General features: G+C 40.4%; 1 protein-coding gene across 1 annotated transcript in view; it reads left to right on the top strand.

The window, feature by feature from the left end:
• The window catches only part of FGFRL1 (fibroblast growth factor receptor like 1), a 262,463-nt gene extending 240,224 nt beyond the window's left edge, over positions 1-22,239 (top strand). The window contains exons 4-7 of the mRNA XM_089692291.1: positions 2,993-3,073; positions 4,263-4,547; positions 11,853-12,206; positions 14,619-22,239. Coding sequence (XP_089548417.1) covers positions 2,993-3,073; positions 4,263-4,547; positions 11,853-12,206; positions 14,619-15,022 — 1,124 coding nt within the window. The 3' untranslated portion in view covers positions 15,023-22,239. The remainder of the gene's footprint in view (positions 1-2,992; positions 3,074-4,262; positions 4,548-11,852; positions 12,207-14,618) is intronic.
• Positions 22,240-27,768: the final 5,529 nt, after the last annotated feature.

Here is a 27,768-nt window from a genome sequence, read left to right as displayed (position 1 = left end):
AGTAAAAAGGTTCGGTCCGAGCATATAGGCCCTTTACAAAATAATCTAGAGTGGGTGACTGGGGACAAAGAGAAGGCAAATTTATTAAATACCTTCTTCAGCTCTCTGTATACAAAGGAGCATGGGGGAGTTCTTTTCCATAATGGGCATGGTATTGACATAGCCCCAGGTGATCCACATTGGCTCACAATTGATATGATCCAAAAATATTTAGACAGAATAAAGGTGAATAAAGCACCTGGACCGGATGGCATACACCCACGGGTCCTTAAAGAATTGAGCTTTATCATTTCAAAGCCATTGTATCTAATTTGTAGGGACTCTTTAATGACCGGCATAGTACCACTGGATTAGCTTAAGGCCAATGTGGTGCCAATATTTAAAAAAGGATCAAAATCTTTACCAAGTAATTATAGACCTGTTAGCTTAACCTCTATAGTTGGGAAGATACTGGAGAGTTTAATAAAAGACCACATAGATGAGTTCTTGCTAGAAAAAAATATTTTAAGCAACAGACAGCATGGATTCATGAAAGACAAAAGTTGTCAAACAAATCTGATTTCTTTTTATGAGGAGGTGAGCAAAACCTTGGACAGAGGGGTGGCAGTGGACGTGGTATACTTGGACAGAGGGGTGGGGGTGGACGTGGTTTACTTGGACAGAGGGGTGGAGGTGGACGTTGTATATGTGGATTTTACATAAGCGTTTGACACAGTTCCCCCCACACGGCTAATGTGTAAGGTAAAGTCTACAGGCTTGGAAAAATCCGTATGCAACTGGATAGAAAACTGGCTAAAAGATGGTACTCAGAGTGTAGTGGTTAATGATTCATACTCTGGATGGTCTAGGGTCATCAGTGGTGTACCCGAAGGTTCAGTGTTGGCACCCTTCTTTTTTAATATATTTATAAACGATATAAGGTCTGGGATTATAAATTCCATTTCAGTCTTTGCAGATGACACCAAGCTGTGCAGTGGAATAATGTCCTTACAGGATGTCTCCAATTTACAAGGATTGAGGATGCTCTGTGTAATTGGACGACTATGTGGCAAATGAGGTTTAATGTTGATAAATGTAAGGTTCTGCACTTGGGGGCTAAGAATATGCATGCATCATACATACTGGGGGGGGGGGGTACAACTGGGGGAATCAATGGTGGGGAAGGATCTGGGAGTTCTGGTAGATCACAAGCTTAACAATGGCATGCAATGCCAAGCTGCAGTTTGTAAAGCGAGCAAAATCCTCTCTTGTATTAAAAGAAGTATAGACTCAAGAGAGAGATATCATATTACCCCGGTACAAATCATTAGTATCACCTCATCTGGAATATGCAGTTCAGTTTTGGGCACCAATTCACAAAAAGAACATTGGGGAACTGGAGACAGTACAGAGAAGGGCAACCAAACTGATAAGAGGCATGGAGGAGCTCAGCAATGAGGAAAGATTAGAGGGACTGAATTTATTCTTTCTTGAGAAGAGGAGATTAAGGGGGGATATGATCTCCATGTATAATACATAAGGGGGGGGGGATATGATCTCCATGTATAATACATAAGGGGGGATATGATCTCCATGTATAATACATAAGGGGGGATATGATCTCCATGTATAATACATAAGGGGGGGTATGATCTCCATGTATAATACATAAGGGGGGGGGATATGATCTCCATGTATAATACATAAGGGGGGATATGATCTCCATGTATAATACATAAGGGGGATATGATCTCCATGTATAATACATAAGGGGGGATATGATCACCATGTATAATACATAAGGGGGGATATGATCACCATGTATAATACATAAGGGGGGATATGATCACCATGTATAATACATAAGGGGGGATATGATCTCCATGTATAATACATAAGGGGGATATGATCAACATGTATAATACATAAGGGGGGGATATGATCAACATGTATAAATACATCAGTGGTTCATATAGTGAACTCGGTGTAGAGATATTCACCCTGAGGTCATCACAGAGGACAAGGGGGCACTCTTTACGTCTGGAGGAAAAGAAATGTAATCTCCAAACACGGAAAGGTTTCTTCATAGTGAGAGCTGTGAAAATGTGGAATAGACTCCCTCAAGAGTTGGTTCTGGCCAGCTCAGTGGATTTCTTTAAAAAAAGCAATCCACTGAGCTGGATTATTTCTTGGATACAGAGAATATAACTGGTTACTATTTATAGGCAAAGTTGATCCAGGGAATATCCGATTGCCTCTTGGGGATCAAGAAGGAATTTTTTTTCCCAGCAGGAGCAAATTGGATCATGCTTTGCTGGGGTTTTTTTTGCCTTCCTCTGGATAAGCTGTGGGTATAGGATTATAAAAAAAATTTTTTTATGCCTGAACTGGATGGACTTTTGTCTTTTTTCAGCCAGACTAACTATGTAACACACGAAGGATAATTATCTTTATATTAAAAACGTAAGGGCCTGCATCAATGGGATTTTATTTGCATTGCATTAGCTTTTGCATTTCCATACATGTCTATGAAAAGCTCGTTGAAGCAGGTCAAATGCAGCTATCAATAAATTCTGAATGATCCCAGAAGTGTTTCAAACCGATGTCTTCAACACAAGCCAAAAGCCCATAAACACAGGCTATAACAGTTATTTTAAGCTGACTATAGTCACATGGCTAAAATAAAGGTCCATTTTCTTGTGCTAAAGCTTTGTGAAATAAGCCCAATATAATTTTTCTAATCCTCAAAATTTTAATATATTGCGACTTAGAAATCCTTAGATGTAGTATTTGCTTTTCTTTCTTTTTTCCCTTTATTTTCACCTGGTGATCCACCTCGTCTCTTGGGTGACAATGGCCACTTACTGTGCTGAATCTATGAAGGCGTGGCATTAGATCTGTAGGACAGGATATTGTGTTAGGACTACCAAATGACTCCCTCTCTCCTCATCTCCATAACATAGGGGTGTCTATAGATTATTCACGTAACCATTTTTTTTCTTTTATTTTTTAGATGATTCTAGTGCAGGAAAATCCAACCAACCTCCTGATGGGCCGAGTCCAGATGTAGAAGAGTTTTCCAATAAACAGTGGGGTGAGTTCAGATGTACAGTTTTCTGAAACGTCGGACACTTTCATATATATATACATATAAATATATATATATAATGTATATATAAGGTCCAGTGCATCTCAATAGTGCTACAATGGATATGTCAATGGTACTGCTATTTTAGTTGCTTCACAAATCTCGGTAGTAGTTTTTCTACTCTCTTAGAGTCTTAATCATCTGAATTTTAATGTTGTTAGTAAAACTGTGTGTGCGGCTCATGCTCGCGCGTGCATGTGAGTGTGATGAGTACACTGTCTTTGATCAAGTAAGGTGTTGGCTCATACTTGAAGGCAGGAAAAGGATCTTTCTCTTCAGGTCTGTTCACAACACACAGCTGAACAACACAACCCTTCCTTCTGCTAACCTATGCAGAGGGAGTCACAAAGTAAGCAGGTGGTGCTAGGCTTTCCTATTATGCTTTGCAGATAATGTATGGAAGAACCCTGTACTATATGATTAGTAGAAATAAAGATTTCATACCCGTAATAAAAAAAAACAGTAGTTTATGAAGTTTATATTATTCTTATTTTTTTTGTTTGTTTATAAAGCAATGGTTTAGCCATGTTAAGGTCAGACCATTGCTTTATAAGTGGGGCTTCAAGATAGTGACAACAAGTAAACCATGCTAGTCTTCACCAGCAGGGCGACAATGCAGGGGCACAGGTACAGAGTGTTGTCACCACATAAAAGGAAGTGCCTGCTCATGGACCTTCAGAATGGCCAGATATTAGTTGAATAAAAGCTGCAGCTTTAGAAAAAATTTAAAACATTGTTTGAAATCACATTTACTTGGCAACCCCCCCCCCCCCCCCCCCGACAGCCCTTAGATGGGCTCTAATGCCTGGGAGTCAGCACCACTTCTGTATCATGTGACTTCTGTAATTGTCTCTCACAGTGGTCACTTACTGAGGAGCCCGATCCGCTGGCTCCCGTTCAGAAGCCGTGACCAAGAGCTGTGAACCACAAATCCTTGACCAAAAGCACTCTCAGCACACAACCTCATGCCACTGTGAATGCATATGTGCGACAGCTGACCACCTTTTTTGCTACAGCTTATATTTGTTTTGTGGTTAGCAAGAGCTTTAATGACATTTTAGTGACTTGGTTTAATGTTGATATTAGATACCATGTTCTGGCTAATTTAAATTTAAACCCATCCTTTTCTTCATAGCACGACCGCGGTTTACACAGCCAGCCAAAATGAGAAAGAGAGTTATTGCTCGGCCAGTGGGCAGCTCTGTCCGGCTCAAGTGCATTGCCAGTGGGAACCCAAGGCCGGAGATCACCTGGCTAAAGGATAACAAACCACTGTCTACTCAAGAGATCGGTGAGAACAAGAAGAAGAAATGGACACTCAATCTGAAGAGCCTTAAACCAGAGGACAGTGGGAAATACACCTGCCAAGTCTTTAATCGAGTGGGGCAGATCAACGCTACATATAAGGTGGAAGTGATCCGTAAGTATCTGTTCTAGCCTAGCAGTGATGTTATCAGCGAGATACAATATCTTTTTTTGGCACTTTTCTCTTTCTTCGATATTAAGAATGAGAACCACATGAGCCGTCCAATCTGATGTTCACAATATGGAAAACCTGGGCCACATCTGCTAACAATCAACAGACAGCTGTGTAGAGACACTAAAAACATGTGTTTACACTAAAACCAGGAGCAGAGACAGGAAAATGAATCAAACCTCATCCTAATGTCAGATCTGGCACTTTCACTGTATCAAAAACCAGCAAAGCTTACTACCAAACCAGGGAAACACAATCTGATCCCTCTTCCTGATGGTTTGTATGAGCAACCAGACTCATCGCATCTGAACGTGAGTTGGCTGGGTTACAACAGACGAAAATACAGTAATACAGGATATAACAAAATAACAAAGACAGACAATAAAAAGGACTGGGTTTATGACGTGTGGAAACATTCACCACTGGGCAATATAATAGTGTTGTTTCATATGTATCCAACTATGACTTTTCCCATTTCTCTATCATATAAGGGTTCAGCCTCCGTTATCCACTAAAATCCAGTTTCGGATAAGTGCCTACTGTTTATAATCAGGCTTACCATACACATTACAATATGGTTGAGCACTCTCCTATCAATCTACCAACAATTTTGTGCTTGCCTAATCGGATAAAAATGTAATGGATTGTTTTAGTAAGCCCAAACATTTACATAGCTTTGGTAAATATGAAGTAGGTTTGTTTGGATAATAAAATCCATGGCCAGCTTAAAGTGTATCTAAACCCAAAAAACAAAAAATATACTAAAAAAGCTACAATTTCTGGTGAAATTGTGTGAAGTGTTCTTGCCTCCACTCTGCTGCCTGCTCACACACCTGGGTTCCTATGGCAACTCACTCTACAGCAAGGGCAGAGAAGAATGGTTAAAAACAAACTGCTCCAACTTGCTCACTTCACTGGCGGTTGCCATCTTCAAACGGTTGTAGTTTAAAATTTATAAATCCTACAGTGAAGAACTTTATATTGTGAGAATCACAAGACCCAGACCTACATGAAATATTAAAAATGAAGGCACAGTGGCAGTTTAGAAATCGCCCTTCAAATTTGTGGTGGCTAGAGTGGAGTTTCAATGAATGTCAATGGGCGGCGTGAGTTGCAAACAAATGGTCATATTGTGAAAACTATCAGGACTATGGCTTAGCCGTGGCATTTTTAGTGGCAGCAGGGATAGCTGAACGTTTTGATATAAGATTTGTGTAGGTGGCCTTGAAAATGAGGGAGTGATGGCAGTTTACAAATCATGTCCTGATTTTTCAGCTCACACTCTAGCTTTTGTCAGCTCCCACTCTAGTTTTGAACATTCTGCCATTCATTCCTATGGGACCAATTTCACCACAAAAACGCCGATATTTCGTGAACCATTCGGCGAAGCGTTCCACAAAGTAATAGCACACCAATCGGGAACAATCCGCCCGTTTCGGTATATTACTGTCTATGTAATGTAAAAACTGTGGGAGGAGTTAGGGTGGTAAATTTGGCTATAATAATTAGAATATATATGTGAGATAACAGTAAGTGGTCTGCCATGCAAGAACACTTAATTAATCATTGCAGTTATATAAAGGAAATGAAAGCAACCATCACATCTAGGGATTGGTAAGTTGCCATATATATATATATATAACTTTTTTTTTTAAGTTTAGATAAACTAGTTTTAAAGTATATCTCTATTTGTACTGTTTACAATTATCATTGAAAGTTGTCCCCAAAAAAGTAATAGAGGGGGAATCTTCCAATGGGGTCACTAGTTCATGAGACCTGGGAATTTCCTCTCACTTTCTTTTTGACTATAGGACAGGAAGTAAAGGGAAATCTCTGAAATGGGACACAGTATATGAAAAAAAATTTACTAAGTTATAACCCTCCCTTACTCTAAAAAGTTTTGCCTATAGTTCTACTTTAGAATGGTAGTAAACTCCAGATTTGTATTTTTATCTACAGGTAAGCTTATAATAAAAGGTAAAAACGAATAATAGTGAGCGCTCTTATTGAACACAGCAGCTAAAGCACCGAAGGCAACCACAATGCCTTTAAATGTAAAGTGTAAACAAAGGTAATATGGTGCAGCGCTAGAAGAATAAAAACTGAAGACAGTCAAAAGTCAATGTGATAGTATCCGTGGTTTCTTATATAGGGTGCAGACTTTCAAAGCTCTTGCGGCCTTAAATAATAGCAATGCGCACTCACCAGAAACGCATGGATTATGCGCATGTAGGAATAATCATTCCAGATGTCAGATCCTCCAACATTCAGATGGCATGCATCCCTCTCACGGTGGGTCCCCGAAGACTCAAAACCAGATCCTGAGGTCCTCCTTAAGGTGTACCAGGCACTTCACAATGGTGGTGGGACTCTCTCCACTAAGTGGTAATGGCACCTTCTCTGTGGGGGTAGCAGCTCCAAAAGAGGAGCCCCTGTTGGTTCAAGGAATATCTCCTAAACATGCACCATTTAGGAGGTATTCAGTACTTTTGCAGCTGATGATGTCACTGGATATCCTGTTCCTCCAAAGTTCTGTGTCATGGCCGAGACTCTTGCGTGCAAACGCGGGAGTGATGTCATCCAAGATGGACGCCAGCACATGGAGTAACATAACCTCAGGGAAAAGGTTCTGGCCACTTGATTGACCGAGCTGTGATGACATCACTCCCGCGTTTGCACGCAAGAGAATTATTATACAGTATTTATAAAGCGCCAATAGTTCGCTCAGCGCTGTACATTACAAAGGGGGACAGAACATGTGACAGAACAATACCAATACAATGCAAAACATGATGGGATCGAGGGCCCTGCTCTTTCAAGCTTACAATCTAGGAGGGAGGGGATGGTGGCACAGGAGGAGATAGCTGTGGGGGATGGAGTGGTAGGAAGAGTGGAGGAGGTCGGTCAAGTTAGCAGGGGGTGGGGTAGGCTTCCCTGAAGAGATGGGTTTTCAGGGTGCGCCTAAAGGAGAGGAGAGTAGGTGATAATCTGATGGGTTGGGGAAGGGATTCCAGAGGATGGGTGACACCCTGGAGAAGTCCTGGAGGCGGGCATGGGAGGAGGAGACCAGGGAACTAGAGAGAAGGAGGTCTTGTGAGGAGCGGAGTGGGTGTGCTGGGCGGTACTTGGATATTAGGTCGGTGATGTAGTTCGGGGCAGTATGGTGGACAGCTTTGTACGTCAGTGTTAGGATTTTAAATTTGATCCGTTGCGCAATCGGAAGCCAGTGGAGGGATTGGCAGAGGGGGGTGGCGGAAACGGAGCGGTTGGAAAGGTGAATGAGTCTGGCAGCCGTATTCAGGATCGACTGAAGCGGGGATAGCCAGCGGCGAGGCAGGCCAGTGAGGAGGGAGTTGCAGTAGTCGAGTCGTGATATGATGAGGGAGTGGATGAGCTGTTTAGTGGTTTCTGGGGTTAGGAACGTGCGGATTTTGGCGATGTTGCGGAGGTGGAGTCTGCACGAGTTTGTTAAAGATTGGACTTGGGGCTGGAAGGATAGGTTGGAGTCCAGAATGACACCAAGTACTCTGGCCTGCAGGGCGGGTTTGATATTGGCGTTGTTGGATGTGATGGAGAAGTCAATGGGGGGTGGGGTTCGGGCTGGGGGGAAGACAAGAAATTCGGTTTTGGAGAGATTCAGTTTAAGGAAGTGGTGCGACATCCAATCTGATGTCGCTCAGTAGGTGTGTGATTTGGGCAGAGACCAAGGGGGTGAGGTGGGGGGTTGAGAGATAGATTTGTGTGTCGTCGGCATAGAGATGGTAGTTGAAGCCGTGAGAGTGTATGAGTTGGCCAAGGGAGGAGGTGTAGATGGAGAAGAGAAGGGGCCCAAGGACAGAGCCTTGAGGGACCCCAACAGAGAGGGGGAGTGAGGGGGAGGTGGTAGCATTATAGGTAACGCTGAAAGAGCGTTGTGACAGGTAGGATGAGAGCCAGGAGAGAGCAGAATCTCTGAGGCCGAGGGAGTGTAGTATTTTGAGGAGGAGGGGGTGGTCAACTGTGTCGAAGGCCGCAGAGAGGTCAAGGAGTAGGAGCACTGAATAGTGTCCATTAGCTTTGGCGGTTAGAAGGTCGTTGGAGAGTTTGAGTAAGGCGGTTTCGGTGGAGTGTAGGGGACGGAAGCCGGACTGTAGGGGATCGAGGAGGTTGTTGTCATTGAGGTGAGAGCATAGGCGGGTGTAGACGAGGCGCTTGAGGAGTTTAGATGTAAGTGGGAGCAGGGAGATGGGTCTGAGGTTGTTCGGGTCATTGGGGTCCAGGGAGGGCTTTTTAAGTATGGGGGTGATGTGTGCATGCTTTAGTGGGGAGGGGAAAGTGCCGGAGGAGAGGGAGAGATTAAAGATGTGGGTGAGGGAGCGTAGGATGCATTGTTTAGGAGATATTTGCTCCTTTTGACAGCCGGCGCATGCGCTCTGAAGGAACGATATAGCCATTCTGTTCCTTCAGAGCACTGTGTGGGAGTGACGTCATCGCGGGTTGGGCAGTCAGACAGCCGGGGGGCACGCAGCACGGCGATCGGTGGTGCATAGTGTTCCTATGACACAGCGGATCACCGATCAATGGAAAGAACCGAAGATGTTGGGTCTGTCATGTGTTCAGCTGTGTCCAATCACAGCAGATCTCATGTAAATAAGGAAATGCCGGTTATCAGCATTTCTCTCCTCACGAGCTGTCACGCTGACAGCACTTGAGGAGAGGAGAATCGGTAATCGGCATTACTCAGAGGGGACATGTACACTGATCATCAGGCCAATGATGATCAGTGTAGCTCCAGCAGTGCCACCTGTCAGTGCCCATCAATGCCACCTGTCAGTACCCAACAGTGCTACATATCAGTGCCTACCAGTGCACATCAATGCCACATATTAGTGCCTATCTGAGCTGCCTTTCAGTGCCACCTATCAGTACCAGTCAGTGCCACCTATCAATGCCAGTCAGTGCCGCCTATCAGTTCTGCCAGTCAGTGCCGCCTATCAGTTCTGCCAGTCAGTGCCGCCTATCAGTGTCATATGAGTGCTGCCTTTCAGTGCCCATCAGTTCAACCTACCAGTGCCCCCTCCTCAGTGCTGCCTATCAGTGCCCATCACTGCAGCCTCATTAGCGCACATCAGTGAAGAAGAAAAATCACTTATTTACAAAATTTTATAACAGAAACTAAGAAAATTTTCAAAATTTTCAGATGTTTTTGGTTTGTTTAGCAAAAAATAAAAAACCCAGAGGTGATTAAGTACCACCAAAAGAAAGCTATGTCTAAACAAAATGATAATTTCATATGGGTACAGTGTTGCATGACCGCACAATTGTCATTCAAAGTGTGACAGCGCTGAAACCTGGAAATCGGACTAAGCAGGAAGGGGGTATAAGTGCCCGATAGGCAAGTGCTTAATTGCAAACCATGGACATATTAGAGGGAGATCTACTAACTCTGGTGCACACAGAATCTGGCACAGCTGTGCATAGTAACCAATCAGCTTCCAGGTTTTATGCAGGCCATAGATGGGGAGAAAAACGGCAGATTTTTCTTTCAAAAAACGAAAAATCGGTCGTTCAAGCGGCCGACGTTACCATCAATGGTAAAAAAAAAAATCGGCCGATTTTCATCCCGTCTAGAGCCGGCAAAAAGTGTCCCTGCAGAGAGCTCTGCTATTTCTTTGACAGTTCTCTGACAGTTCCTTGACATTTACAGCGGTTGAAACATTGTATCTATTTGTTTCCATTTAGGATACAGATGTTTTTATTCGGAAACAAATAGATACAATGTTGCAACCGCTGTAAATATCAAGGAACTGTCAGAGAACTGTCAAAGAAATAGCGGACCTCTCTGCAGGGACACTTTTTGCCGTACTGGAATTCCTCTAATTTTTCATTCTTCTTCTCCTGCTTCATCATCCTCCTCTTCTTCTTCTTCTTCATCATCATCCTCTTCTTTTTCATCATCATCATCCTCTTCTTCTTCGTCATCATCATCCTCTTCTTCCTCTTCATCATCATCATCCTCTTCTTCTACTTCTTCCTCTTCATCATCATCATCCTCTTCTTCTTCTACTACTTCTTCTTCCTCTTCATCATCATCATCCTCTTCTTCTTCTACTACTTCTTCTTCCTCTTCATCATCATCATCCTCTTCTTCTTCTACTTCTTCTTCCTCTTCATCATCATCATCATCCTCTTCTTCTTCTTCTTATACTTCTTCTTCCTCTTCATCATCATCATCCTCTTCTTCTTCTACTTCTTCTTCCTCTTCATCATCATCATCATCATCCTCTTCTACTTCTTCATCATCATCATCATCCTCTTCTTCTTCTTCTACTTCTTCTTCCTCTTCATCATCCTCTTCTTCTTCTTCTACTTCTTCTTCCTCTTCATCATCATCATCCTCTTCTTCTTCTTCTTCTACTTCTTCCTCTTCATCATCATCATCCTTTTCTTCTTCTACTTCTTCCTCTTCATCATCTTCATCCTCTTCTTCTTCTACTTCTTCTTCCTCTTCATCATCATCATCATCATCCTCTTCTTCTTCCTCTTCATCATCAACATCCTCTTCTTCTTCTACTTCTTCTTCATCATCATCATCATCCTCTTCTTCTACTTCTTCTTCCTCTTCATCATCTTCATCCTCTTCTACTTCTTCCTCTTCATCATCATCCTCTTCTTCTTCTTCTACTTCTTCTTCCTCTTCATCATCTTCTTCTTCTTCTACTTCTTCTTCCTCTTCATCATCATCATCCTCTTCTTCTACTTCTTCTTCCTCTTCATCATCATCATCCTCTTCTTCTACTTCTTCTTCCTCTTCATCATCTTCATCCTCTTCTTCTTTTTCTTCTTTTTGTCTTCCTCTTGCAGGTCACTGCTCATGTGCAGATTTTTTATCGGTAAAAAATCGGCCGATTTGCCCATTATTGCTGCGAAAATCGTCCGATCGGCAAAATCGGCCGATTTTTTTCCAACTTTACAGAAAAAAAAAAAAAAACGGCCAAAATACCGAAAAACGGCCGACCAAATCGCCCACTAATGATACGAAAATCGGCCGATTTTATTTTCGGCCGAAAAATCGGCCGATTTTCGACCCATCTATGGCCTGCATTATAGTCAAAGCTTAATTGAACAAGCTGAAGTTAGAAGCTGATTGGCTACCATGCACAGCTGCACCAGTTTTAGTAAATCTCCCCAGTCATGTACCAGTTACACCATTCATACAGAAAATCTCAGTGTTTTGATAAGTAATTTTCATGTCATTTGCTTTCACAGAGAGAACAAGATCAAAGCCAATACTTACTGGCAATCACCCTGTTAATACCACAGTGGATTTTGGAGGCACCACCTCTTTCCAGTGTAAAGTGCGCAGTGACGTCAAGCCAGTGATCCAGTGGCTGAAGAGAGTAGAGTACGGCTCGGAGAATAAATACAATTCCACCATTGACGTGGGTGGACAGAAATTCATCGTCCTGCCCACCGGTGATGTGTGGTCACGGCCTGACGGTTCCTACCTGAATAAACTTATCATCACAAGGGCCAAAGAAGAAGATGCAGGAATGTACATCTGCCTCGGGGCCAACACCATGGGATACAGTTTCAAAAGTGCATTTCTGACAGTACTGCCAGGTGGGTGTAGATGATGTTTTATAGAGAGAAAAAGAAAGTTTAATGATCATCTATAATAAACAGCAAAACCCCAAAACCAAATTTAAATATTACATATTTCTTGCAGCCTACCAGTTCTTAGATGAGGTGGCTGCATTAGTTTTCATTTTTAAGGGTTATTTTCTTTTACTTTTACTTGGTAATCCTGCGAATAACACACATCCTGTGCCCCCCAACCCTGTTGTACTTTTTTGGGCAGCCATATTTGTTAACCAGGAAGGGACAAGAACAGTGCATTTCTGGCAAGGTCATTGTGTATTTTCTGTGCTTGCTCAAAATGACCTTCACCTAAAAAGTGAAAATGAATGCAGCCATACCATCTGGGATACTGCAATATACTACATTTTTTGTTTTGGGTTTTAGATATTCTTTAAACTCCTATCTATTTCCAGAGGGGAGCAGTTCAGTGATTTAAGCCCTGAGCTCATTCATCCCCACATATTTCCAACAGGAAACTTCCAGGTCTCCTACACACCAGCTGCTCTGTCATTTGCCCACCCCACCTCTCCTCTTCTCCACTCACAGAACACTTTGTAGTCTGTGAACCATTCATAATATACAAAGCATTTTGTGAATGGACAGGGAAGGGCAAAAAGCATAGAGCAAAAAGTGTGGCTGGTGTGTAGGGGACCCGCAGGTCTACTGTCAGAGTGCCAAATGTATATCGATAGCTATACTTCCAAGCATCATCCAAAAGTGGAAATTGTGAAGAACAGACAGCGAACCAGGAGATGACATACACCTCATCACACTTAAAGGATAAGTTCACATTACAAAAATAAATAAATTATATATATATATATGTGTATATATATATATATATATATGTGTATATATATATTTGTGTATATATATATTTATATATTTATATATATATATATATATATTTGTGTATATATATATTTATATATATATATATATGTGTGTGTATATATATATATATATATATGTGTGTATATATATGTGTATGTATATATATATTTATATTTATTTATTTTTGATAGTCTGTTAAGCATTGCACCTGCAATCTAGATCGTGGGTGCAATGTCAGTCCCTTGTAGACTGTCCGTATTCTGTTTGCCCATACGGGCAAGCAGTTACTGAACTCAAGGAAGCTCAATGAACTCTGTGAATAAATGACGCTCCATGTGGGGGAGGAACCCCGCGCAGCCGCACCATTTTCAAATTGCATTAGCAGGTGCAGGGAGAAGACCACCTGCCCGTTGTCACAGGGAGCAGTGTAATGCTGTAGGAGGTTGAACATGTTACATGTTCCACCCTGTAGACGGGTGGCACATGTAACATGTTCCCAAATGTGAACTTATCTTTAAACTATTTGTAACCCAGCTATTTTTCTTTCTGGAGTTCTTTTTTTTTTAAAGGATTCCATGGTATTAAGCTTTGAAATGTCATGCCATTGAAGGGGCTCATCCTGCTTCCCTTTCAACTAGGCATTTCATCTGTAAACAGTACTAGGTTTCTGAAGCCAGAGCTTCATTGCCCTGAGAAAAGTAGAACAGTCCAGTGTTCTACAGCAACCACAAAACCTGCTTTTTCACATCTGTAAAAAAAGGGTTGATCTGCAAGGATCTGGGCAGAGTCTTTCCGCTGTTTAGTGTTGGACCATTGGTATATGGGATTTCCATAATAATAGGTAAACCCTCTTTAAGCAATCCTCAGTGAAGTAATCTGATAGTAACTCTCGGATCTGGTTAATTTTAGAAAGCCTTTGATTAATCAAAGAGAGCAGTTAAACAGTAGGAACATCATCCAGCATTCTGACTAAAAGCACATATTTACCAGCAATTGCACACTGTAATTGGGCAGTGTTCAGGAATGTTAAAATTGTCTCGGAAAATGATAGCGATTAAATGAGAAAGCACTGGATGAACATCGCACTGTCTGGCAGAGTAGAATTTGGCATCCAAATGCGGGGCCCGCATAGCTTACATTTCTGGCTTGTTGACATTAGAGGAAGGTATTAGTGACAATTAACCACATTTTATTTCTAGGCTGCGTTAGGCAGCCAGGCTTGCTGCTGAGCGATGGTATTTGGAAACCACATGTGGTCGGCGCAAGTTTATTCTGCTACATCGAAGCAAGACAAAATAAAACACAACCTTGGAGATCAGCTCAGAACAAAAGCAAACTGTTTGTTTGTCCTTTAAGACCTTAATGGGACACCAGCAACAAAGTTTTACTTGTTGGCTGCCTACGGCCCTCCTTGGCAGATGTTTTGTTATCAAAGAACCATAGTGTGCTAGTAGTCCGTATTTATGCTTGACATCTGTTTTTCATTGTTCTTTTCTGGTTTTAATCATCTGTATCCATTCTATTTTTTTTTCTTTTTTTTTTTATGTCTGTTTTCTGCAGATCCGAAGCCCCCAAGTGCACCTGTGAGCATATCGTCCAGTAGTCTTCCTTGGCCAGTGATAATCGGCGTTCCAGCCGGAGCTGTCTTCATATTTGGGACAATTCTTCTGTGGCTTTGCCAGACAAAGAAAAAGCCATGCTCTCCTCCTGCAGCGGCAGCTGCTGTCCACAGGCCGCAGCCAAGGGTTTGCATACCACAGATGGTGGACAAAGACTGCATCTCCTCCATAAACTATGAGGAGTATGTTGCGCAACAGCAGCATTTACTTCCCCAAGGACCTCTTTTGGCCAATGGAGTGGCATCAAAAATGTACCCAAAGATTTACACAGATATCCACACCCATACGCACTCTCACGTGGAAGGAAAGGTTCACCAGCATCAACACATTCACTATCAGTGTTAAATGCCATAAACAAACTTGTTTCTCAAGCGGTACCTCAAGACTGATTGGTTCAGCCAACACTGCCAGTAGACATGGATAATGGAATGTCACGGATAATGCAACGGAATTCTTCGACTCATAAAAGGAATCATGAAGGAATCTCCAGTAAAGCGGAGGTCATTGTTGCTATTCTTTTATTTTTTTTTGTGTTTTGGGAAAAAAAAAAGCACTGTGTTTTTAAAAACTAGTGGAAGAAAAGAAAAAAATGGACACTGTCATATTTCACCCAAGTTTAGTTTATGCTGGTGCCTTCTTTATTTTTGAAATTATGGCCAGGCCTTCAGCCGTGGTCAGCATTTGGGCTTTCAGGAGGTCTAAGAAGAATAAAGGGGAGGAAGGAATTTTATGAAGAAAGTAATACATAGCATTAGTTATAAGCTAGAATGTTCAAGCAACAGAGAACGTTTTTGTCAGTATCTGAATTTTTGGTTGTTTTTCTTGTCCCTCAAAGTGCCTGTTACTTTTGAAGCACTCTATTGCAAAGCCACGGTCATGCCAAACCTCAATCATATCCTAGCCTCATTTTGTTCAGCTATTAATACTCATTCTAAAAAAAATCAAATTGGAAGTTTTGGAGAACTACATCATTTATCATAAATGCTCAAATAATAACATACTTAAAAAAAAAAGCAATATTTTACCGTCGATAAAAGCAATAACCTATCGTGGCTTTGAAAGATGCCTTATAATCATTACGATAATGATGACAGACTTTATAAAGCAATTTGTGACTATAGGAGACGTATATAGATTTTAAACTAAAGCCATGTATATTTAATTTATTTTGTTAAACAGAAAAAAATGTCTATGTAAAATATTATTTTCAGCAAAATGTTCATTTCTATTTTCTGAGTGAATTATTTTAGATACGACTCGTTAGGCATAAAAATGTTACCATGTAGCACGTGACAGTGGTTTGTTAAAGAGGACTTACTGGATGTGGATTTCAAAATGGAAGGTTTGTGCATGTTTGTATTGTTTTTAAGCTGAGCTCCAGTTACCCTCCACTGCCACGGCAAGGATCATTTAAAGCAAACCTGCAATTCGTTTGCCATTTGCCAGACTAAATTTAATTTTAAACTGTAGGCATCACTAAAAATGTTGCTCCCTGCATTGCTTGTGGGATGCATTGATGACATGCTTCCGTCTCGACCTTTCAAAAACCCATTAACATCTTCCTGCATGCACCCCAGAGGATCTTGTGGTCCTTTGCAGCAGTCATTTTTCATACAAAATGGTACGATTCAAAAGCTAATGGTGCTTTTTTATACTCTAAAATTAGGTCAGCATCTGTAAATTAATGACAGGTTTAGTTTATAGGTCCCCTGCACATGCCTATCATGTACAGATGGTGGAATGGAAGGGGTGAGTGTAGTCTGACACTCCATTTTGAAAATGTCCGAGTAGCTTCTGGGGCCTGCAGCCTACACATTAGTCTACCCATTATGGTGGTTTTGATTCCTTACGTGATCCAATGTAACACATGAGAATGCAACATATCCATGCATTAAAATCTAGTAAAATTACTGTGACACCTATGCCTTTATAAATCGTAACTAATCATATTTGACCTTTTGGTAGCCTAGTTTACTCAGGATAGCTTATGATGGCTTCCAGATTAAATCTCTTCATTTTAAGAAGCAACAAATACAAATGAAGATCATTTTTACCTACATATTAGCTCAGTGTTGCAGAACAATTTTAAAGAATAATACCAGGCGTGGTATATTTTTATATATTTATATTGGTCCAACTTGAACCAATGTAACTATGTATATACCATACCTGGCCAATGCCCTGGGAAGCTGGAAATCACTGTAGTAGACACCACTATTCCAGTGATCTCCACTTGTTCCGTGCTGAGTAGCCGGACTAATGAATTGAATACAGGAGGTCAGCTTCTGAGCACAGGCACCATTTTAGAGAATGCTTTGCATCTTCTTAATGATTGCAAAGCATTCTCTGACTGGACAAAGTGGACAGGCAGGGTGGTGACATCATGCTCTCCACCATGTCCAATCAGAGAACACTGCATTCATTCAGCAAATGCAAAATGTTCTCTAAATGGCGCATGGGCAAAGTGGCCAAGGTCCTGTATTCACAGTGTGCCAAGCCAGCTGCCCAGCACAGGACCAGGAAGCAGTCTCTACTTCATTGATTTCCAGTTTCCGGGGCATCAGCCTGGTATGGTATATACAATTGTAGTTATATTGTTCCAAGCTGTAAAAATATACCATACCTGGAATTCTTCTTTAAAACACAATCAGATCACTTTATGTGTGCTGTTATTCTATACCACGGTAAATAAGGATTTAGCCAGTAGAGCCTGGCACGCATAGGCTTCAGTCCCCAATGGCTGCGCAAGGCAAGTACTCTTTAATTTACCACTGAATCAGGAGTCCTATTTTTGTATACTTCGCTAAAACTAACTCTATAGCATTATGGGCCGTGTAGACAATCTTGTACAGAAACTGCTTCATTCCTATGCTCAAAGCTTTATCAGACATTTGCTTAAATTGTATATTTCTTGTCCGTTAACGACTATAGCACATTAATGTTTGTTCATACATGTGAATTTTGTGTGTACATCCGGAAAAAAAAGGCTTGTTTGCCATCCTCTTTCAGCCTGAACATAAGGAAATATTCTTATAAAACTTTATTCCATAATATTTTTATAAATGTGTCCATTAAAGTATATATTGATTATTTTATAGCAATCCTTAGTCATTGTTTCTATTTATAAAAATAAGAGCATGTTCTGAAAATTACAAATGAGGCAAAAACTTTAGACAGCAACAGAAAAGGTGGCACTTAATAACAGTGGTTTGGGGCGCAAATCTTGGTCTTAAACTACAGTAAGGCTCCATGCACATTAGTGGTTTTTTTATGCTTAGAAAACGCTGGAAAAAAAACAGACTGGTAATATATTTTCTTGGTTGCATTTAGGAGCATTAGCATTTTTACAGTACATGCAGGGAAAAAAAAACTAGAAAAAAGCGGTTAGGAGTGTGTTTAGTGTTTTTTCTACTGGAAAAAACCCTCCAAAAAAACTCTACAAAAACGTATTTTTTTTTCTGCTCCTAAACGCCGATGCTTGAAAAACGCTACTAGCCTAAAAACGTTTGCATGGACAGATAGGATAACATGATTTAGCTTCTAGGAGCAGAAAAAGAATTCTAATAACAGCTTCTAGAAACGTAAAAAACGCTTGTATGCATGAAGCCCTAAAGTCCTTGTGTTGGGAAGTATATATATATATATATATATATATATATATATATATATCACACATACAGTACAGGATCTTAAATGTTAAAAGAAAAGTTCAAAGTCTTTTTTGTTATCATTTAAACCATTTAAATGTAAATCTGTCACCGGAGGCAGCCATTTTGCCTTTTAAAATAAAGCTAGCTATGTCACTCACCATACTAAGTATATTAAAAACTAAGACAGACCGTAGACTAGTCGAAATCCAAAAGTTCTGTAGAGCGAAAAAGAATAATAAAATAGCTCATCAATTATTTTGTTTTTCTAATAAAAATCCATCATGCTGGATCAGGCACTTTTGATTGTGGCATGAAAATCGTGTGTCACAGCCGGCAAACTAATGATGCGAAAAACAAACAATTTGAAATTTTGGCATCATCTTTGGCATGCCTTTGATCTAAGAAACCTGAAGCCTTCCCAGGCCACCAATATACTACTACATTTTGCCCAAAATTCATGTTAATTGTTTCTTAAAAATGATGACACTGGATAAATAATCAGCACTGGTGTGAATGCTTCAAGACACACTGAACATCAGTTGAACATACCTGAAAGAATTGTCAATCTCAATTTCATGTGGTAGAAAATTGAGAACAGCCTTTCCCAACCTTTTTACCTCAGAGGAACCTAAAATATTTTCAGATCTATGGAATCCCTTAACTGAAACCAATTCATTTGGGTCAGTAGGAAAAAATGCCCCTTATATTGGCAAGAAGAATGCATCTCTTAGTGTTGGTTCGAATGCCACCCCTACAGATAGCTAAAAAAATAATTATTCTAAAGATTATTGGTGTCATGCTGCTGACTTTGCCAAGTGGCGTTGAGCTTAGAACTATGTAGGCCCCATCAGATAGGAGGTCTATATTTTGGAGGAACCCTAGGGTTCCATGGAACCTTGGTTGAGAATGGCTGCATGAGAAAGTGAATCTTTTTTTTTTCTGTCGGAAACACAGTTTATTCATCTATTAGTTTGTATTATCAGGTTTTTTTGTGAATTAAAATGGCTGCCTGTGTGTGAAGGGAGAATAAGAGACAGTTGAAACTACTTCCAACAGTAAAATATTATCAAAACTCAGGATAGTTATCGCTGTCCATAATTTCAACAAATCCGTGCATACTCTTTCCCTTCTCAGGATACCTTGAAGGAATGAATTTCGATTGAGAAAAAAAAAAATTACCATGCTTAGGTTGCACAAAGTTTTTGCTTCATGTACCAAGTTATACCGAATACAGCTGCTATTACCTTTTACACAGTTATATCTTTCTTGTGTCTTACTTTATTGCCTTCTCAAGCAATATCATTATCTATTACATTTAAGTGTACATATTGTTTCTACAGGAGCCATTTAGTAACCATCATGGGACAAGTATCAGTGCAGCCTACCATTGCTACCTACTAAAGTCTGCTGGGGAAAGGTCTTGTGTATAGGAGCCCAAAAATCCTTTCTAAATGTAATAAAACTGCATACATTTTGTAAATGAGAGTCAAATATAGGCTCTTGGTACACTACTTACAGTTCTGTATGTGTTAGTGTCAGTTTACTTCAATCAGTAAGCCCACCACATCTTTGCACACCCTGAAGCCTTCAAAACAAAGGTGCCTTGTATCGTGTGACCAACATGTAGTAAATAAATTTACTAAATAGCAAAAAAGAAACACAGGTAGAAACTATGAAAAAGATGATAATACTGAGAACATAAAAAAGGATCAGAAGCCATATTTGAACATTGGAAGCCAACCTTTAGCTTAAAGTAACTTTGCACAATCCCTTGACTTTTATATATAGCGGTACTGTCAAAGAAATTCTTCTACAAAGTAAAATACTTTTGTATATGTGAAGGTTCTCATTTATCCAGGCTGTGGTATAGCTAGCAGAATTAAGTCACAATAAAAGTGCTCTTGTTTTGTAATATTGAAGATGTTTCACCATTTGTCTGAATGGTTTCCTAAGATCATATGATTGTCAGGAACTTAGCCCATCATTTCAAGCCACACAGGTGGGTAGCTTTGAATGTCAAGTATGTGTCACTGACATGTGCAGTGGTTTTATGTGCCATGCAGTACCCTTCTCAGCATCATCACGGCAGCATCACTGATCAAGCTGATTAGGGACAGTGATAGTTACTGGAGGGAGGATTCTGCTCTTTCATCCTTTCAACAGCAGCCTACTGTGGGCTGAAGAGAGAAGATAGGGGGGTTCCTGCAGAGAATAGTCCTTCTTTTCAGTATGTGACCCAGCTTGCAGAGTGAGGACAAATTGCCCTTCTTCATGCCTCTCCTTTTCATGTGACCCATCACATGACCAGAGATGGGTTGAAGGAGAAGCTGTCTTCATCCTCAGATTGGCACCATGCTAAAATGTATGTCTGTGAATACATGGAAGGTTGCATGCGCAATTTGTGGATAGTAGTAAAAAAACATTGGCACCAGAACTTACCTCTCCATCTCAAAGTCCCAAAGAACCTCATTGCCACCATACTTTCAGTCTTACAGCTCCCCTCTCTCCGCTAGAGCCACACTCTTTTAAAATGCACAGCATAGAGCTGCACAGTGTCCTAGCGCCTCTCCATCGCACTGACACAACATTCAAAGCGGCCCTCCTCAGACTGCATCAATGCAGTGGAATTTTTTTCTTCACTGACACTAATTTAGTGTCATTTTTGTTTTTTTCTAGTGACCTCACCGTTGCAAGGGTATGTTCTTCCTTCCAATAACACCACAAAAGAAGGGACGTTTTTTCCTCACACCAATTTTGCAGCATTTCTTCCTTCACCATGATTTGCTCCATATTTTTCAGCTGGACAGTATATGCACCACTATGAAAATATTCAATTTGCTGCACTGTGCCACAACCATTGGCACCATTTTGGACCATGCCACAATCATTACATATGTTTTGGCTGTGGGTGCCACTGTTAGCCCTGCCCCCTACTTTGCACAGAGGAAGGGGGCACACTTTGGTATCTTCACCCTGCATAATGGATGGCCTTGCCCCGAGACTGGTCACTGATTGTGGGTCCCGCTCTGAATGATGTCTCAGTGATGAAGTATCTGAAGTAAAGGCCACCAGCCCAGTATATTTTATTAGTGTTTGTATTGAGACCTGCTGTCAGAGGCAAGACTTCCAGCACCAACTTCCTTTGCAGTTCTGAGACGTCATATGACTGAATTCTGAGAGCCAATAATACGGGAAGATGTAAGTTATGTCTTAATAAACCATGTCCTTTAGGAGAACCCACCTTTAACTATGCCCACCGAGAATTGCAGCACCATGGCCCAATTTTGGAGACGCATTCTTTTTTAGTCCAGTGCAGTGCATTGTTGCTCTCCATTAAATGGCTGTCATCCTGTTGCAATATGTACACTTCAATGTCTTGAATTTCAAATGTATGAATTAAATATATATATTGCATACTTTTGGAAGTAATCTGTCAATTACAGTCCCTTAGATTAGCTTTAATTTACTATGTATATGTCCAATAGGGTTCCGGATATTTTATCACTTTCAAAACAAATATAATGAAACCAGTCTGTAAATTACAATGTTAAATATGCACCATCTGCAATATATCCATCAACGTTCATCTAATTATGTTAGGTGTGTTTGTACAGATAATTCAGTTTTCCCAACTTCTGGGCAAATTATCTTTTAAAAGATTTTTATTTTTGGTAATGGAAAAAGAAAAAAAGGTTCTTGTTTTTGTAAATGTTAGAACGGTCCTGTTTTATCTGATTAAGCTAAATGCCTGATAATACTTCCTCTGTAATATCTGTTCCCTTTTATGTTATTATAATATTTTGTTTTTGCATCTAGATATGTAAAAGTGTATATTATACATTTTTGTATAGTAAGATGTGTATAAAATGTGCCATATGTAGCTTTTATAAAACCTGCTTATGGTTCAGAAGAGATGTTTGTCTTGTTTTATTTTCACAAATTGACAAAAAATTATTATGTACATGGGGATTCTTAGTTAATACGAAATACTGTTCTAAAACAGGAATGTACACTCACCAGCCACTTTATTAGGTACACCTGTTCAATTGCTTGCTAAAACAAATTGACAATCTGCCAATAACATGGCAGCAACTCAGGGCATTTAGGCATCTAGACATGGTGAAGACGACTTGCTGAAGTTCAAACTGAGCTTCAGAATGGGGAAGAAAGGGGATTTAAGTGTCTTTGACATTGGCATGGTTGTTGATGCAAGATGGGTTGCTCTGAGTATTTCAAAAACTGGTGATCTACTGGGATTTTCATGCAAAACCATCTCTAGGTTTTACAGAGAATGGTCTGAAAAAGAGAATTTCCAGCAAGTGGCAGTTGTGTGGACGAAAATGCCTTGTTGATGTCAGAGGAGAATGGGCAGACTGGTTGCTGCGACATTCAGATGGTAGGGTCAGAATTTGCTGTAAACAACATGAAAGCATGGATCCATCCATCTTGTATCAATGTTTCAGGCAGGTGGTGGTAGTGTAATGGTGTGGGGGATATTTTCTTGACACTAGCAAAGTGTACCTAATAAACTGGCCAATAAGTGTACTTCAATAACTTAATGATTTTACCATTAAACTTCAGGGAAAATGTACAGATCAGATTGCACTTAGAACATTTGTAGTGTGCCTGAGTAGTACAAGTCTGCATAGCAAGTGGAGAACCAATTCTCGATGGTTCTAAATAAATAGAGCAATAATAGTGCAATGGAGGCAATGTCTTCAGACCTTACTTCTCACCATATCTCCCCATATGCCTAAACCACAAATATGCTTGACCGTTATGCCAGATCGCACTGAGAGAAATATATAGGCTCTGATTCAACAAACTACAATAGCATTTAAGCAATATAAGGTGCCTCATAGGTCTAGATTCATCAGGCAACAATAGCATTTAGTATGAATATACACTATACTGTCAAAAGTATTGGGACGCCTGCCTTTACACGAACATGAACTTCCCATGGCATCCCAGTCTTAAGGTACAATACTGAGTTGGCCCACCCTTTGCAGCTATAACAGCTTCAACTCTTCTGGGAAGGCTGTCCATAAGGTTTAGGAGTGTCTATGGGACGGTTTGACCATTCTTCCAGAAGCACATTTGTGAGGTCAGGCATTGATGTCGGATGAGAAGGCCTGGCTCACAGTCTCCACTCTAACTCATCCCAAAGGTGTTCTGTCATGTTGAGGTCCGGATTATTTCAAAAATGTTTGTCTGCATGCCTAAGTGCTTGATTTTGTACACCTGTGGCCATGGAGGTGATTGGAACACCTGAATCCAAAGATTTGAAGGGATGTCCCAATACTTTTGGCATAATAGTGTATATAACCATACACGTGTGCACACCCCTAAAAAGAAAAAAAGCAGTGAACACAAAAAAAGATATCCCTTTCACTATATAAGTCTAAATAAAATGCGTCTAAATAAATAATAGTGTTCAAATTATACAGATGTCATAGACATATAACCATACATATACAGTTAGGTCCATATACCGTATATTTGGACACAATTTTAGATTTTTTTCAGGTATTTACCAAAACATATTCAAGCTATAGTTATATAATGGATATGGGCTGAAAGTGCACAATCAGGTTTAATGTGAGGGTATGTACATCCAAATTGGAGGAAGGGTTTAGGAATTACAGCTCTTAAGTGTAGCCATCCCCCTTTTTCAAGGAACCAAAAGTAATTGGACATTTGAATCAAAAGCTGTTTCATGGCCAGGTGTGGGCTACTCCTTCGTTATTTCTTCATCAATTAAGCAGGTAAAAGGTCTGGAGTTGATTCTAAGTGTGGTATTTGCATTTGGAATCTATTGCTGTGAACCTACATCATGCGTTCAAAGGAGCTGTCCATGCAAGTGAAACAGGCGATTGTAAGGCTTCAAAAACTAAAGAAATCCATCAGAGAGATAGCCGCAACATTAGGAGTGGCCAGATCAACAGTTTGGTACATTCTGAGGAAAGAAGAACGCACTGGTGAGCTCAGCAACATAAAAAGGCATGGATGTCCAAGGAAGACAGTGGTAAATGATCGCAGGATCCTCTCTATGGTAAAGAAAAACCCATTCACAACATCCAGACAAGTGAAGGACACTCACTTCAAAGTCAAAGTCTAAAATCAAGAGAAGACTTCACAAGAGCAAATACAGAGGGTTCACCACAAGGTGCAAACCATTCATAATTCTGAAGACTAGAAAAGCCAGATTAGACTTTGCCAACAAATATCTAAAACAGCCAGACCAATTCTGGAAAAGCATTCTTTGGACGGATGAAACTAAAATTAATCTGTACCAGAATGACGGGAAGAAAAAAGTGTGGAGAAGGCATGGAACAGCTCATGATCCAAAGCACACAACGTCATCTGTAAAACATGGCGGAGGCAGTGTGATGGCATGGGCATGCATGGCTTCCAGTGGCACTGGGTCATTGGTGTTCATTGATGATGTGACAGAAGACAGAAGCAGCCGGATGAATTCTGCAGTGTTTACAGATATACTGTCAGCCCAGATTCAGCCAAATGCAGCAAAGTTAATTGGGCGGTGCTTCACAGTACAGATGGACAATGATCCAAAACACACTGCAAAAGCAACCCAGGAGCTTTTGAAGGAAAAAAGTGAAATATTCTGCAATGGCCGAGTCAATCACCTGATCTCAACTCAATTGAGCATGCATCTCACTTGCTGAAGGCAAAACTAAAGGCAGAAAGACCCACAAAGAACAACTGAAGACAGCAGCAGTTAGAGCCTAGCAAAGCATAAAAAAGGAGGAAACCCAGTCTTTGGTCATGTCCATGGGTTCCAGACTGCAGGCAGTCATTGCCAGTAAAGGATTCTCAACAAAATATTACAAATGAACATTTTATTTATGATTATATTCAATTGTCCACTTACATTTCAACTCTTGAAAATGGAGAGACTGTGTATAAAAATGGCTGCAGTTCCTAAAATTTGTACTTGATATTTATGTTTAACCCCTGGAATTAAAGCTGAAAGCCTGAACTTTAATTTGGATTGTTTCGTTTTAATTTATTCTGGTGGCATATAGAGCCAAAAGTATGAAAATTGTGCCTGTGTCCAAATATATATGGACCTAACTGTAAATATAGAATACAAAGTGAACAAAACAAAGCCCATGTGACAAAAGTCCCATCCAAGTGTTGACATGTATTGATATATGAGAAATTTGTTCCTTCAAGATAACATAAAGTGCCAATACTCAACACCTCTACCCTAAGTAGTAATGGGATGCACGCTTACCAGATCTCAATGACCATCCTATAATATGAGTAGTCAAAAAGCACTTGTATGATATTCTCCAGTATTAACAATATTCCCACAGCAGCCTCAATGGTAAACAGGAATTCCGCCCATAGGGTATAAATAATACTCCCAGTATAATATTTCATGTAAGGCAAAAAAAAAGAAGAGCCTCTCCATAGTGTAAAACCTCCTTAACCAGTTCAAGTCCGGACACTTTCACCCCCTTCCTGTCCAGGCCAATTTTCAGCTTTCAGTGCTATCACACTTTGAATGACAATTGTGCTGTCATGCAACACTGTACCATATAAATTTTTTAGCATTTTTTTGAGACAGATAAAACTTTACTTTGGTGGTATTTATTCACCAGTGGGATTTTTATTTTTTTGCTCTATGAATGAAAAAGTCCCAAAATTTAGAAAAGTGTTTTTCTTATAAAATGTTGCAAATAAATAATATTTCTTCATAAATATTGGCCAATATTTATTCATCTATCTTTTTAGAAAAAAAGAAAAACCCAAATTAGTTTAGAACCAAAAATTATAATTTTTCAAATTCTTTTTTAAATTTTTATTTTATTTTTTATATTATTGGGTTTTTTTTTATAACATACTGTCAGCCTAGCAATACAGTGTCACCATAATGACACTGTACTACTTGGGGGGGGGGGGGGGGGGGGGGATTGATGAAGTATTTTCTTTTTTTACACTGATTACTTTTACACCCATAAAGGCTGTAAAAGCAATCATTTCTCCTTCTCTCTGGCTGCATTCCTGCAGCCATTGAGAAATACTGTGTGAGCTGTAATTGGTCACAGCTTGTCACATGGTACAAGGCTGTTGTGAATAGCCTTGTACCATGTGACCTCTGTGATCATTCACAGATTTCACAAGTAGTAAGCAATGATGTCAGGAAGTGACATCTTGTTTACTACTATTCATGTGATTACTGATTGGCCAATCAGTGATCACATGAATCGGGACCTCACACAGAGGTCCCGTACCGCGATCAGTGCCCGCTGTGTCCTCCGGACACAGCGGGCACCGATCACAGTGCCGCACGCTCCCAGGGAGCACGCACAGGCAATGGATGTGGGGGGCATTTAGAAACGTCCACCCACATCAGCAGCTCTCCCGTCTGGCTGTTTATCTACATGGGCCGGAAGGGAAGTGGTTAAAGGGTAATTTATTCGATAAAAATATAGTCAGAAGTAATAAAATAATGTGCATGTAATAAAAATATAAAAGCTGGCATCGGCAATCCACTTCCTCGGACACGATAACGTCAGTGCGTAGCTCTGCCCAACGTGTTTCGTCATCAAAAGACATCTTCCTAGGGCCAACAATAGCATTTAGGCCATGCTAAAGTGGCTGTTCAACCAATATGATCGTATGTCATTTTAGCACGAATTCCACTGCAACTAAACCCAAAAATATATACATATTGTAGCTTACCAATCATTGGGTGTGGTGACTTCTTTAGATTTCTTTTTTTTTTCTTTATTTTGATCTGGTGATTGGCCAGTAATACACCTCCTGTCTTAGAGTGGTTACTTTCACTCCTCAATTCTATCTGTGGAGGAGGGTTGGAGCCAGGGGCGGACTTACAACTCATGGGGCCCCCGGGCAATAGAGGATCATGGGGCCCCTGTGTCTTTGCCCAAATTCAAAAAAGCCTATGAAAAAGGTACCAGGGGCATCTCATGGGGCCCCCTACTGACCCCAGGCCCTTGGGCAGTGCCCGAGTTTCCAAATGGTCAGTCCGCCCCTGGTTTGAGCCACTCTTGGACAGCATTGTCAATGAGTGAACAGGGTAGTGTTAGATGAACTAGTAGATTTAGATGGATTTAGCATAAATAACTACAATTTGAAGCCAAACTCCCCCGACCATTTACTAAGCAGGTACAGCAATAGTTTTTTTTTTTTTTTTAGACAAAGGTTTGATGTAAATGAATAAAGTCTGATCATTGTAAGCACCCCTGTTAAATGGATTACCACCTTTTATGAACAGTTTGGTCAGGTAAAGGATGTTGAAAAAACAACAGACTTGCTGGCCAGATCACAGGTGATAAAATTATGTTATGCAGGGAACTCAGAAAAACAAAGACTGCTGTGTTAATGTTACTGACAGACTGTATCATACGTGGCATTTTTGATTTTGCCATAGTTACCCTTTAAGTATTA

The sequence above is a fragment of the Staurois parvus genome, unplaced genomic scaffold, assembly GCF_062004578.1.
Source record: "Staurois parvus isolate SC_StPar_1 unplaced genomic scaffold, SC_StPar_1.0 ptg000581l, whole genome shotgun sequence".
Lineage (NCBI taxonomy): Eukaryota > Metazoa > Chordata > Amphibia > Anura > Ranidae > Staurois > Staurois parvus.
Note: the sequence above shows the minus strand (reverse complement) of the source record. Positions and strands in the feature narration are given on the sequence as shown.